This window comes from Lissotriton vulgaris, unplaced genomic scaffold (assembly GCF_964263255.1).
Source record: "Lissotriton vulgaris unplaced genomic scaffold, aLisVul1.2 SCAFFOLD_650, whole genome shotgun sequence".
In the NCBI taxonomy this organism is placed as follows: Eukaryota; Metazoa; Chordata; class Amphibia; order Caudata; family Salamandridae; genus Lissotriton; species Lissotriton vulgaris.
This window is the reverse complement of record NW_028245951.1, coordinates 292,270-307,507: the sequence shown is the minus strand read 5'-3', so window position 1 is coordinate 307,507 and position 15,238 is coordinate 292,270. Positions and strand designations below refer to the sequence as shown.

The 15,238-nt window shown below is 44.3% G+C and overlaps 1 protein-coding gene across 2 annotated transcripts in view; it reads right to left on the bottom strand.

Annotated features, from left to right (window-relative positions):
- The window catches only part of LOC147666208 (transcription elongation regulator 1-like), a 377,596-nt gene that overhangs the window by 90,692 nt on the left and 271,666 nt on the right, over positions 1-15,238 (bottom strand). For both annotated transcript variants that reach the window (XM_086949207.1, XM_086949208.1), the window contains 2 exons: positions 13,122-13,301; positions 12,813-12,896 (listed from right to left, as the gene is read on the bottom strand). In XM_086949207.1, the coding sequence (XP_086805333.1) occupies positions 12,813-12,896; positions 13,122-13,301 (264 nt within the window). The remainder of the gene's footprint in view (positions 1-12,812; positions 12,897-13,121; positions 13,302-15,238) is intronic.

The window sequence follows — 15,238 nt, the reverse complement described above, 5'->3', positions numbered from 1 at the left end:
TACCCAAAGCAAAGGGTTGGAGCAACTCGGGAATCCCTCCCAGCGGCGGGGCTGGACAGAGGGGAGGGTACTCCAGTGTCCTTTGCCTAGTTTCATGCCAGAGCGGGAGCCAAGGGCTCCCTGAACGGACTCAAACTGGAGTATGCAAGGAGGGCACCAAATGTGCCCTTCAAAGCAGTCTGGTGGCGCTAGCAAGAGCCCCCACCCTTCCTCCCTGTTACAGGAAACCTATTGTTCTACCTTCCCCTGTTCAGGCTAGGCTCAGCAGCAGGAGGGCAGAATCATCTCTGTGGTCAGCAGCAGCACTAGCTTACTGGCTGATCCTGAAAGGCTGTTACCAGGTGTACAGGGGGGTACCCCATAGGAGCCCTCAGTACATAGTATCATACTTCCAACACTGGATTCGGTGTTAAAGTATGATTCCAACATGTTTGATACCGAACATGAAGGGGTTCAATGCAGCCACTATATAGTTAGACATCTCATAGTGGCTGATATCCACTATATATATTAAAATGGCTGACTGCACTAACAAAGCCAGGAGAATCGACTACGGGGTTGTAGGGGTGTCCTGTTCATGCAGGGGCACCCTCACACTTATAACCAAGCACCTGGCTCTCAGGACTGAAGAGCCTGCCGAGGGGTGACAAAGGTATTAAGTGGAGTGACTTCGGATATAAGGAAACCTATTTGTCGTGAGAGGTGAAAGAACCAACTCACACATGCTGCAATGGCAGGACTGTAGTCACAGTTTACGTGGGATCCCATGGGTAGCACAATCCATGCTGCAGGCCATGGGAGACACCTGGTGTACCCATGCCCTAGGTACCTTAGTACCATATAATAGGGACTTACAAGAGTACACTATTAGCCAATTGTGAACGTACAACAGTCCTTACCATGGTCAATTTAGGGAGAAAGCACAGAGATTGGGGTCCTGATTAGCAGGATCCCAGTCAGACTAGGTCAAAAACACACTGACACCAAGCAAAAAGTAGGGGTAACCATGAAAGCAGATCCTTCTACCCTGCAATGACCAATGGAGGTGTCAGCCTCAATATGTAGCCCCCAACTGCCACTTGTGATATATTGTCACTATTCTGGGTGTACAGCTATGCGCCCTTCTACTGCATTATACATATAGATCTGTAGCAAGGTCTTCTTCCTATGCACACAACCTAATGCAAACAGCAAGCGTACCAAACAGATTACCCTGAGAATGGAGAGCTTACGATCATTTGTTGAGTGTCTGGTTTTACTCAGGTTTATGAAAGTCATAAAAATCTATGAAGGAGCAGTCTGAACAAGCTTGTTAAGAATTACAATCATCTTTATTATTTGCTAGCAAGGTTTTTAACATTGGTGGTATCATTCTGGTACTTGGTGTGTGAATGTGAGTTTGTAGAAGGCCTTAAGTCCTAGGTGGTCAGTATATTCGCTGGAGGAATCTGGTATAAATTATTTTACAAGATCAGAGACAAAGATATTTCGCTTGAAGACTGAATGTGGCTAATCATCAAATACCTTGATCTGGAACAAGGTAAAGATCTTAACGTAAAATGAAAAAGAGAAGAGCACACTGCCTCGCACCTCAGCACTCAGTTCGCCCCAATGCATTATGGTAAATGCGGTGCATGATAACACTTCAGTGACCGTCTTTCGTTTTTCACCCTGGCCGGTAAAGCCAGTTATGTGTATCTCTAGACGTGTTTCAGAATAGTTGTCCTTCAGTAAAGAGCATTACATCATTTTGGGGGTGCTGGAAAAGCTGCTGAAGTCTTCTCAGGTCTATCACTCACAGCATGCAGGCAAATTAATCAGAGCTCATTAGCTCAAGGGAGCCTTTCCAAACTGCTGGGATGTGATGCAGAGTGCTCCCACCCTCTTTTTGTCTTAACCTCAAAGGAGTTGATGTGATGCGCCTTGACATCATAGACCTCAACGCTGAGCGTGACTGGAGAACCAATGGCAATCTCTGCTAGAGTGTTGAATGTCTCAATTCAGTGTGTTTCGATTTCAAATGTGCCAGTGTGACTGATGCATGCATGTATATGGTATTTTTATAGTGTAAACTAAGCCAAAAAGCAGTGTAGTACTGTATATGGTCAAAGGCAAAATTAAAGTTGGTGAGTAATAAGAGGGGACGCATAGTTGTGGTTGATTAATACACTTTGATGTAGAGTTTTTTTTTTTTTTTTTTTTTGAAGAGGCCTTTCCTGAATTGCAGCAGCATTGGTAAGGTCCGGATAAACAAGGGGATGGTATTTCAGATCCTGGGTGCATTGATGGAAAATGCCTCATTATCTAGTTTTTAATTTTCTCCACTTCTTCGTCTGCAATCTGATTGTATCCGGACTGCGGGTATTCAGAGAACTACAAGAGATGTCTGCAAGAAAATAAGGGGCGCAGATGAACAAGTTACTCACCTTCAGTAACATCTTATCAGGTAGAGACTGTCTAGCTGTAAATTCCTTATCTTTGAATTATCCCCAGGCTTTAGACTGGATCTGGATTTCTTTGTGAGCAGTAGACCCTCCATGCCGGTCGGTGGCGTCCATTGGCTCAATATAGTGTCGTCTGTGTCAGATGCGACGTGTGGTGCCTATATAGGTGCACCCCACCGCGCTGACAACAGTTTCTCTTTGCCACTTTTCACGCCAGGAGCTCGGAGCCACATAGACCGATGGTGTGGAAATCTAGGCCCCCGGAAGGGGAAAAACACTGTCCCCAGAAATCTGTTCATAGAGCTGGGAGGATGGCTCGTCGGTAAGGAATCTGCTACTAAATAGAGTCTCTACCAGATCAGGCTTACCAAAGTGAAGTAACTTGTTCACCTGACAGACTTCTAGCCGCAGATTTCATACCTTTGAATAGATACCCAAGTAATACCTCGCCAGAGGTGGGCCTGGGTCCGCGTAACAATTTCGTACCAAAAAGTCTTGCAGGACCGAACAAGCAAAGGGCCCATCCAGGCAGACTTCACTGTCCAGGCAGTAGCGTTTTGTGAATGTGTGCAAGGCAGCCCACAATGCTGCACGGAAGATGTCAAGGACCGGGAAATCGCATGCTAATGCAGCAGTCGCAGCCTTGGCTCTGGTGGAATGAACATGCTAGCCTTCACGCAGTTTGTTCTTAGCCAATGCATAGCATATCTTAAATCAGAGCATGATCCATCGGGATATGATCAGTTTCTGCACAGCCTTCCCTTTCTTCGCTCCGACACACCCCACAAAGAGTTGGTTGCTCACCCGGAACTCTCTTGTGCGATCAAAGAAAAACAATTGGTGATGCCGGTTTCTCTCCCTTAGAGGAATGTGGCTGAACATAAAAAATAGGCAGAGTGATGGACTGTCCTACATGAAAGGGAGTGACTACTTTCAGGAGACAGGAAGATCTACTCCATAGAACCAGCTTTTCTTGATAGATGTTCAGGTAAGGAGGCCATGTTCAACAGCTCGGGATACCAAAGTCTTTGAGCCCAGTGCAAAGCCACAAGGATGACTTGGGCCTGGTCGTTCCTGATATTCTTGAGAACTTTGCACAGGAGTGGTGTGGGCAGAAAGGCTCACAGGTGGCCTGAACTGGCCTGAACTCCGCTCATACAGAATACATGCGACCAAAGAAGCGGGCAGTCATCAGCAAACGTAGAGGGAACTAAGACTCACGTTGTTGGGGCATGACTTAGGCGCCTCTGGTCCTGCATAAACGCGATTGAAAGAAAAGCGCTGTGGGGTCTGACAGCTCGGCATTATTTTGCCACTGAAATAGAGTTACTTTAACAGGCACATTTACCGGCAGTGTAACACAGACGTTTCGTTAGAAGAAACCACAGCGATACCAAATTTGACCAACATAGTCGAAAACAACAACCGCCTTCGCTCGTTACTAATCATTGGAGAAGGAATACGAGTACAGGTCAAGTACGAGTATTGTTCTCAAGTAAATGCTCGTGCTGCTAAATATCGTTATAATACAAGACGACCTCAAAACCATCATAGAACGGTTCTCTTGACTGAAGAGGAACGATTGTATATAGACTACGACAGAAACCAATTCTTCTTTGTCTTGATAAAAGTGGGTAGAATCTCAACAAGCCACCGAAACGCGCCAACGCTTTTGTATAGTGTGATTCACGACTCAGACACTGATGTTGACATATCATGTTTTAAGAGTGCATAACACCGGTGCCATAAATTGAGACCAGAACACACATCCTGTATTGCACAAATTGTATGTCTTACTGTCTTTCTGTCTGCCCTTAGCAATACTGCTGGTCAATATTGAATGAATGTTTGTCATTTTATTGCCATAATGGTTTTAACCTGTGTCAAGCAGTATATCTTGTTTCTGCTTTTTTAATTTTGTTTGTATACAATAAATTTTGTCAGTTTTATTTACCGAATATTCTCTTGCAATAGTCATTGCTTTTTACTCTATATGGTGTTCATATATGTGATTTTGCTCAAGGGAACTTTTGTTTTATATTGGTTGGTGAACCCTATTTCCCTTGACCTTAGTTAAGGGGTACCTCTCCCTTTTTTCCTGAACTCCGCTCAAGACAAAGCATCTCAGAGCGAGAGCCTCCTTAGAAACTACAGCTCGCATAACTGTTGACATTGCACATTCGACGGTGGCAAACAGATCTAACCAAGGCTCTCCCCACTGCTGAAAGAGGTCTTGATCCATCTCTGGAAGGAAACTCCATTCGGGATCCGCTAGGCATCTTCAGCTGAGTTTTTTCACTCTAGTATTCAGAGTCTGCCAGGTGTTGAATGAAGAGGAAAATGCCCTGAAGTTCAAGCCATGTCTGGAGAGTCCACGACCCACACGCCCTGTTTGTAAAAGTACCACATGGCGGTGGTGGTGTATGAACACCTGCACTAGCCTTACCTTGATGGAGGGTAGAAAGGCTTTTAATGGCAGCTGGATCACCCGCAGCTCAAACAGATTGATGCCAGAGTCCTCTGATCTCCACTTCAAGATGGCCACCCCATCTCAGGAGTGACTCATCGGACACAATGGTGAGATCTGGTTGGGCAACAGAGAGGGGTCTACCATTGCAGTTCGCTAACCACCAGTGCAGATCTTTTGCAGTTCCCTCTGAGCTCCAGACCATATCGGAGAGATTTCCTTGGTGCTATACCCACTGGAACTTCAGGTCCCAGTGCACAGCCCACATATGACAGCAGGCATGTGTCAAAATCAGGATGCTGGAGGCCATGAGGCCCAGCAGCCTCAGACTCAGTCTTACCGAAATCCAGGATAGAGGCTGAAACATCGGTATAGTCTAAATATCCTGGACTCACCTTTCGGGAGGATAGGCCTGAAACTGCACTGTGTCACAGAATAGCTCAGATGAAAGGAAGCGTTCAAGAGGGAGTCAGACGTGGCTTCTGCATGTTCATAGTGACTGCAGAAGGTCTTCCATAGTCTGGAGGTGGGCGGTGACAGCCTGGGGCAAGCCCACTTTCAACAACCGGTCTACTAAATAAGGAGCGACTGGCACTCCTGACCACCCAGATGAGCAGCAAACACTGGTATCATTTGGTGAACACCAGAGCAGCGCTGGCAAGGCCAAAAAGAAGCACAGCGAACTGAAAGTGCTCGCAGCCCACTGTGAACCGCAGGTATGCCTATGGGCAGGCAGGGCAGGAATGTATAAGTATGCATCCTTCAAGTCCAATGCTACCATCCAGTCTCCTGGGTTCAGGGCAAACAAGACTTGAGCAAGCGTGAGCATTTTGAACAACTTTTTGAGGAAGAAATGAAGAGGCACAGTTCGAGGATAGGACTGAGGCTTCCGTCCTTTCTTGACGTAGGAATAGCAACCACAACCTACTAGTGGTGTCCGCACACTCTCTATGGCTCCCTTGGCCAAGAGAGCCGTCACTTCTTGGTGGAGCAAAGAAAGAAGGTCCTCAATCAATCAGTCGCAAGCAGGTGCAGGGATAGTCTCGAAAGGGAGGGAGCAGTCTCTCCGGACAATCTTCAGAACCCATTGGTCTGATGTTATAGACTACCAGTGGGGCAGGTGGTTGCGGATGCTGCTGCCCACTGGGTACACAGGATCGTAAGGGGGCAGACTATAAGGTTTTGGAGGCTGAGGCTGCTAGTGGTGGGAGGTGGACTGGCCCAACCTCTGGCTGCCCAACCCACGAGGGCTGTGGGTCCTTGGCCACGCAGAGGCAGGGATGCCTGCACACAGTGGTGGCTAAGTGGATATAGACGTGACTGGAAGCCCCTTTCGTGGCAACAAAAGGAGTGAAAGGCAAATTGGGGGTGGCAAGGGGCCATGGAAAGGCCTAAGGACCTGGCTGTAGCCTTGTTGTCCATAAAGCACTCCAGCTCTGAATCTGATTGCGTTGGCTTGGGGACTGCTGCTGAGCAAGGTCAAGGTAATATAACTAACGCCGGTGGATCCAAGGGGCCTAACTGGTGCCAATGTATGTGCTGTCAGCGTGGAACCAGTAGGGGCCCCACCCAAACCCACAGGCCTTTCAAATATGAGGTGCCTGGCCTCACAAAACTCATGGAGTTGAGCAGGGATCGAGCTGGCTCCTGGAAACTTGAGGATGCACAGAGATGTAGGCGCTAGCTCAACAGCAGAGCCAGGCCTCGAATGTCGATCCTCTAACTTTGATGCTCTCTCGTCTCATTGGTCGACGGAGAAGGGAAGTTTAAGACCTCTTCAACTTCTTGCTTTTTTTTCTTTTTGTGTGAGTTAAAAGAGTAGCAGGACAATTTGGAGTGCGACGAGGATCTTTGACTCCACAACCGATCTCAGGACCTTCTTCTCAAGTGGGATCTGACGGCAAGGTGCTTGAGGGACAGCTCCCTCAAGGCCTTGGGGTGCATAGCGGCACAGGTCCTCCTGTCGTGGCCACGTTCCAAGCGCCAGAGGTATACAAGGTGGTGGTCAGTCACAGACATATGTCGGTGACAGACGCTGCAGGGCTTGAAGCTGCTCTTCTTAGGGGACATCCCTGCCACACCAGGAGAAGAATTCTTAAAAAAGCTGCAACAACACGTCATAAAATGACAGTTAAAAAGTGACTGAAGGGGTAGCTCTCTTTGAATCTGTGCTGACTGGCATACAGAAAAGAACTGACATCAGCGCACTGGGGTGGCACCTATATAGGCACAGCATAAGTCCCTTCAGGCGTGGATGACACCACACTGAGCTGATCGACATCACCTACTGCTCACTTGTGCTGGTACTGCTCATGAAAAACAATCTGAGCCCAGTTTGACGCCTGGGAATAATTCACAGGTATGGACTCTGCGGCAAGAAGACTATCAGATCTACTTGACGTCAATGGTCTTGGTGTGAAGGGCTCAGAGTAAGAATAGCATGTCAATGTCAAGATTGAGCACAATCTTGAGTCCGTTGATGTGCTTGCAGAGCATCAGCTGAGATCTGGACTGTAATTTTTCTTAGTGAGTCCTACCAGAGAGGGGTTTAGAGAAATCAGTGAACACGGATGTGGAGGCAGATGCTCCCACTGGCTTTCACTTGCCATGCTCTCGAGGTAGCTTCTGAGGGAGGTATTGAATACTTTTCCTCTCAGCTTTATCTCCTCTACAAACAGATATATTCAAAGGGAAAGGACATTTCTTCATGTTCTGGTTGTGAGTAATACCAACAATGAGAGAGATTGGGCCTGCACACCAATGTGATCATGCGACTCAGAAACATACTTGTTTTGAATGTATTTTAAAACTAATTGTACGTGCTATCACGTGTGAGGGGTTTAGCCAAAAACCCTGAAAACTTAAGACTACGAGAGGCAGTGGAGGCATGAGGAAGTGTTATAATTGCGGACAGTGTGGAAATGTTATCATGGGAGATACGTTTATGCATCCTCATACAGGTCGTAAGATTAAACTACAACACACATCAGACTGTAATACAGAAGGGGTCATTTATGCCATTAAGTGTCCCTGTGGTTCAGTGTATGTGGGAAGAACAAGCCGAAAAATAAAAACAAGAATTGTGGAGCATAAGAGTAGAATTCGAAATCAAATCACTACATCCCCCTTAGTTGCCCATTGGCTAGAGGCAGCACACACTATTCCCCCAACTTAGGTTCACAAGTTTAGAAAAGATTCACTCGCAGTCAGGCTTTGAAATAAACATCTCCTTGGCTCGGAGGGAAACTTATTGGATTAAAACTTTGGGCACTGTCCACCCAGGGGGACTCAATGATCACTATGAACTGTTACGTTTCCTATAATAGGGTATGACGTTGATCTTCAGCTAACCATTGTAAAGGATTTGCACTCTTCGTTTTTTCTTTTCATTACCACATAAAAATTTCTTTTTTCAGATAGTCACGTGCGTTTTATATATTAGACAGACAGGTTGTTGCGTGTTTATGTGGCGGTCCACGTGATCATTCATGGATGCATAATAAACAGCAATGATGCTGGCTGCAGGAATTGGTATAACAGGGGTATTCATCTGAGCAGACTTAATGTGCTTAGTGACTGAATTCGGAAGCAATTTGGGTGGGACTCATATCGGAGTGTTTGTCTGCTTATGGACCTGAGGTCTTTAGTCTTTTGTACAGGTTGTTAGACGTGTACAGGAAGTTGACTAGGATATTGCATTGTAGGTATGTTGTGCTGTAGATTGTTCACTAGTGTCTTACTAAGAAAGTTACACTGGAGCTGATCGGGAGCGTTGGAAACGTACGGTCCCTTTAAATTTCAGTACAGAAGTTGCCGAAAAGTTAGCGTGCGTAGATCCGCCTGTGATTGATGGTCTGAGCTAGCAGCAAGATTTGTGGAGCTCACCGCAGACGGTGAGTGTTAGGATGTCTTGCGATACTCATTAGAAGGTAGTTTACAGTGAAGTGTGAGTCACGATGAACTAATGTGGATTCCAACGATTGTTTTACAGACTTTATTGGCAAGGTCGTGAGGGTGTTTCGAACGTAACGAGTATAGGAGGCTTTAAGCTACGTATAGGTAAGATGGTCTACGACTTTATTACATAGATGTGATGCATGAGGCACAAGGTCAGATTGATTTGCATATAGCCATGTCTGAACTGGGGTGGCAGAGTGGGCTAAAGAACGGTGATGGATTAAACCCAGATCTTTTGACTAGGTGGAAGTGTTTGATTGATTCAGATGCTCCGTCCATCACCACCCCCTTTTTTACCGCATATTTAACTTTCGGCACATAAAAGATTCAGTCGAATAAACAGTGTGGTTTACTCTCCACAGCTCTCGAGTGTTCCCATTTAAGTGCAACGCCTCTGTGGTAAGATAACCTCTTAGCATGGTACAAACAGAGTCTGTGTTTAAGTAGCATCAGGTTTTATCTTTTCTGCCGGTGTTGGACACATCTTAAACATTCTTTAGTTCGGATTCCGTTTCGCTATTCTCAGGATCTTATGCATGGGTGAGGGTTATAAGGTGGATAAGGGATATCTGGTTGACGTATGCTCATTTGACACTTTTTAACTATTTAAACTAACTTGGACAGCTATTTTATACACAGGTGTTCAGTTTCATTAAATCTATCGTACACATTCCTTTTTGTCTTTTCCTCCTGGAGTGCAAATCCTAACAGTATTTCATGTATTTCACTGACTGGTAATAGCATTGGTTACCTTTAGTTATGGGTTTTTAACATTGCGTTGTAGGTCTGCGAAGAGACCATGAAGATTTGAATACCTGTTTCACATGGAAGTACTATATTGCCCTGAAGATGGGTTCGGAGGAACCCGAAATGCATTGGGAGAGTTGTTAACAATTTAATGTGTTTATTTATGTCAGAACATGTATATTTCATGTAGATCGAATTTAGCATGGTGATACTTTATTGAAGTGTCAATGAATTGTAATTCTGTGTTTTGATAATACTTTGATTTATAAAAAATCTTTTGTGAGACATTGAATAATGATGAGATAATCATAAAAAATATATGATTTACAAACAGTAAAGAGTGTTGAATTTTACTGAAGACACAAGGTGCCGTAAGCAGTGCATCACACAGGGAGTGGTCTCTACTGCCTCTCATAGCCTGGTTGTGAGTAAGACACATGGACAAAGCTTCTGGGGCCAGTTTACAATTTGCTTGCTCATTTAGGGAATTATAGGAAGTTTGAAGTGATGTTCTGTAGGCAGAAAACCAGCAAAAATGCTGAAAAAAAGCAATTACAATGAAAACAATGCTCCAGAAAAGCACATCACTGCAATCTTTTTGAGCTGTGTGTGTGAAAGCAAGCCTTAAAGGCACAGCACAGCTTTTAGGTCATTATGAATGTATAGACTCTGTAGGTCAGCAAGTAGTTTGTCTTACCATTTCTTAAAATAAACTATTTAAAACCTTTTTAGGAATTTCTTTTAGCATATTAATCGCTAATCAGTTTTTCTTTAATTCATAATAGAAAGGCCAAAATAAAATCATTAATGGCAGTTCTATGTTTAATTATTATTCTTTGAGTTTTCTCTTGTCTCTTGCAAAATAAAACTGCATTGGGATCCCAAGTGTGGTAGATTATTTTGTGTTCATGACCAGCAGTAAACACTGTGCAATGGAGAAAGGGATGGGGAGGGTTTACATAAAAGGGTAAAGGAAAACATTAGGGAAGCTGGCAGATAGTGTAAGGAGTGGACTATGTGTTAACTATTTCCATCTGATGGGCTATTAATGCCCAATCAGAAGGTTTCTCAGCAAGGAATTCCTTCACATCATATTTATATCCCATTCTGAAAGGAATGCTTTGCTGCTCCTCTTGTAAACCGTCCAACCCCGGTTTCCCAAAAAACCACAGGGGCAGAAAAACAATATCACCAAGAAAAACAATATCACCAAATGTGAAAAACTATAACTTCAAGACAATTCAATTAATCTCCAAAAAGACTATCAGCCATCAACACTCTTATGACGCTACCCTTAAGTTAAACTTCGGTAGTTTGGTAGCTAATCCTCTTTTTTTTCACCCGACCTTGGTAGAATCTCGTTCGCTTACTAGTGGCTGAAATAACTGAGGATTCCATGTTCTGCCTCCACCTATTTCATTCTTGGACTTCCTCATTTTTAGAGCTTTACAGAAGCATGTCAGCTGCCTATTCATTTCAGAAACTGGAAGTTATATTTCTGAGTCTATTACCTGTATTGAGTACTTTGAGTCTTCTCCACCTCCCAACTGGCATTTTATACTGGGCCAAAACTATCATGAGTGACGCCAAAGAGAAGGACAGCCAGGAAAGCAACAGAGAAGCGAACTAGTGAATGACTGGATGAACATTTCAGACTTCAGTTTCCAGCCCATGTGCATGCACTGATGTGACAATTAAGAGTCCAGACCTAATCAAACCAATAAACAAATTCATCTGCATCGTCAAATTTAAAATGTTTCCCCACTGAGCTTCTGTTGCATTTTCAGTGCATATAACGAACAACACTATTTCAAATGTATTTTTGTTCCACACTGGTTGAAAAAGGGCTGTGACCAAAACCTATGAAGATACTTTACTGGACCACATAGTGTCCAGTGCAATGGGTTAGGCAGGAAACAATCAGAAAATACCCTACCAACTTTTCCAGGGATTGGAGGCAGCAACTTGAGTAGTATTTGTAACTGGAGTGTTAGCCACTGGAGCACTGTGCTTTGAACAGTGAGCTGTGGGCATGAGTGGGCCTGATACAGCAAAAGATATTAATACCCATGAGGAAATTCCATCTACCCATTAGGAGCCCCACTCAGCATGAGATGCTTGACGCTGCTAATGACAGTGGTACAGATCCATGGTCGGCCTAGAAGCAGTGGCTGTTTCAGCTGGAGTCCATCTACTTCAACAACAGTCTTCGGAATAAGTACTCTGTTACCTGGTGCCGCTTTACTGCCTATTTCTAAATTATATCAATGAAAACGGGTTACTCCCAATCCCCTTCACATATCATGGTCTCCACTCACTCCTTCCGTTTTAACTTCGAAGTTCTGAGGCTTTGGTTGGGGGTGCGCATTTCGGTTCTCAGAGCCAGCAGCTGTCTGGAGTTGCGCATTTCATAGATTAGTGCCTGGATGGGATTAACATCTGGCTCAGCTTTCATGCTTTAGGGTGTTGTTTCTCCTCTCTGGATAACCATGACTGAGCACATGCTTATCATTGAATCTGTTCATTTTGTTACCCTTTTATAATCTTGTTTTTTGATGTATTCTTTAAATGTTCTTGCTTGCATTCCTTTTATACATTCATAATCATTGCGACGATATACAATTCATTCATTTATCGTAAAGTGTTTAGGATCAACAGTATCTTCATTACATCAATCAATGTAGTCCTATTGAGTCTTATCAACTGATCAATATAGCTTTCTATATGCACTGAAGTAGCACCATAGAAAAAGGTGCAACCGAATCAAGTAAACAAACTTTTAGAGACAATTTGAAAGGGTGTGCATCGTTATTAGGTAAAAAATACATTAAAAAAACAAACCAAAATCAGAAAAAAACATTAACGAAACTAGTTCACCTGAGTTAAGACAATTACTTTCTGTTAACCTTTTAGGCAACACTTCAGCTTTCACCACACGCAGCAGCTCACACTACATTTTACTATTTTATAGCATGTAAATATTTAACTATTACTGAAATGGTAAGAGTATTAAATAACAAAACTGGCAGGGTTCATCACAAAGGTCTCCAAAAGTAGTAAAAAGCAATAAAAGAAATTATGCCAAAAGATGTGCTGGAGGAGGCAAACAAATTGTTCTTTGTAGATAATTGACAGCGCAAAGTAAAATTCTTCAGTTTAAATGTTCTAGATTTAATGTAGCAAATAACATAGCATACCCGGTCACTTGAAGAATATTTAATACACCGGGGATCTTCCTTTATCATCTTTTTCACTTCCTTCCAAGACGACGTTAGGGTAATCTGCAACAGAAAAGCATAGTATATTACAGTTCAGCTATAATACACGGACATATATATGTGGGTAAGAACTTGGGTGGCACATTTCACAACAGAAGAAATATGTAGAATATCAGCAGCTGCTTATGCAAGTTTGCTATACATTACGGTGTGCACTAAAATAAAAAATGGTGGTAGAGTTTCCTGGGACTCAAAGAGAGAAAGGCTTAGTGAGAGTATTAGGTATACCGCAGTGGTTTCATCCAGGAGCTGCCTGAAGTGTTCCCTCTTTTTTTTGGTGAGCGCTTCGATATGTTCAGTAAAAAGTTTTTCCTTTTCTTCTCGGTCTAAAGCCGATCCAGATTCCCATCGGTGATCTTTTCTGAGGGTTCGCCTTGTATCAGACCACGATACATCAGATGATCGCACCTAAAACCGATATGGCAATTAGTCTCAAATGTCATCATCACAAACCAAGGAAAAAAAGTACATGGCAAAAAAATAAATACTGCCGTCCGAGTTTTCCACTTTGACTATAAGGTGCAGGGTGACTAATCTTTAAGAAGTTAAACTAATTTTTCTTAGACATACACTAGAATATCAAATGCCTAACATTTCTATCACTGCACTGTGATACTAGGAATATTCTGGCACAAAAAAGGTTAATTGTAGCTTTAATGGAAAATATTTAGGTCTCGGCTAGCGTAGGCTGCGCATGCGCAGTCTCGCTTGCGAGATCTCATGTTTTTAGGGTAGATTTCACTAGCGGGCTAAAGCCCCACCCCTCTTTTCTATTAGCTGGTGTCACCGTTCATGCTAAACCGTGGCCAGCCATTGGAAGAGGTTACAGTGACGTACTGTTTTCTCTTTGAGCCGTCCCATTCGGACGGGCTGCCCCGACCTACTGCTGGCGTAAAAGGTTTCTTATCTTCTTCATGGGGCGAAATAGATGGCCCCATAAAGAAGAAGATAAACCTTATCCAGCAGTAAATCAGACGAGGCTGTCCAAGTGGGACAGCAAAAAGTGGAAACTCTGCGTCGTGGAGGGCGCTTGTTTTGCTTTACTTTTCGTATAATTGCGGCACCCGCACTTTACTTTTAATGTTACAAGTAAAGCGCGGGTGCAGCGATTATACCAAAAGTAAAGAAATAGATGTTTGTTTCTATTTCTTTACTTTTGGTATAATCGCGGCACCCGCGCTTTACTTGTAACATTAAAAGTAAAGCGTGGGTGCCGCGATTATACCAAATGTAAAGAAATAGAAAAAACATCTATTTCTGTACTTTTGGTATAATCGCGGCACCCGTGCTTTACTTTTAATGTTACAAGTAAAGCGCGGGTGCCACGGCTGCCTGGCGAGCGCTTGTTACACCTTGCACATAACCAAATATTTTTCTGCATTCTTTTTTAGGCGTAAAAGAAGTAGTATTTGCGAGGTTGCATGCGATGTGTTAGCACAAAATAAAACATCTACGAAAGCGAAACATTAGACAGAGTCAGACCCAAACTGCCAACTCTGCTCTGTGCGAACATTCCCATCGAAAGCAAATGCTGTTAAAAGAAACCAATCTCCTAAACACAAACAGTGCCACATGTGCAAACACTTTAGCAAACTAAAAGGGAACTACAGGAGCAGAAAGAGGGCGACACCCGTATTCGACCACTGACCCACTGCATTCCAGCAAGTGATATTTACAAACAAGACGATCACAAACGTTAAGACTTGTTAGCATGTTTGGATAGATATAACTAGGAGGTTTCTTCCTAAACCGCATAGGTATGAACGATGGAAGAAGCTTGAACAATCATGGGTGGGAGCCCAGCTTCGGCGGCTCACTCCAACCCGAACTGTGCCAGCCCCAGTCCCCCACAGACCCGTACCTGCCTCCTGGCTGCTTTCAGTTCCCCGGTTGTATGTGGGCGAGTGTATGCATCTGCTGCTCCTGCCGTTTGCACGGTGTCTAGCATCGCCCCCCCCCCCTCCACACCCCTTCCACACCCCTTGAAAATGCAGTTGCCAGTACCTCAACTGGGTATCCCTCCTGGTGGGAATCTCCTCTACCAAGTGCCCGCCAGCTCCCGCGGCATGCCCTCTACCCACATCCCATGTCTTTCACGTGGATGCTCCCTCTTACTGCTCAGTGAAGGATGCCGACCCGCCCCTTGCTGTGCAGTCACCCCTCGGGTGGTGTGTGTGGCACTCCAGACCACTGCAGCCTCCGGGAGTTGTGATAGGGACCCTGGGAGCACTTCTAGGCTGCCAAACTGCACGCATTGGATGCCCTGCAACAGCTCTTTGTACGGTATGCGGCGCTACGCGCAGCTCTTGCAGCCAGTGTCCTGCTTTAATCTTGTCTGTCGCACA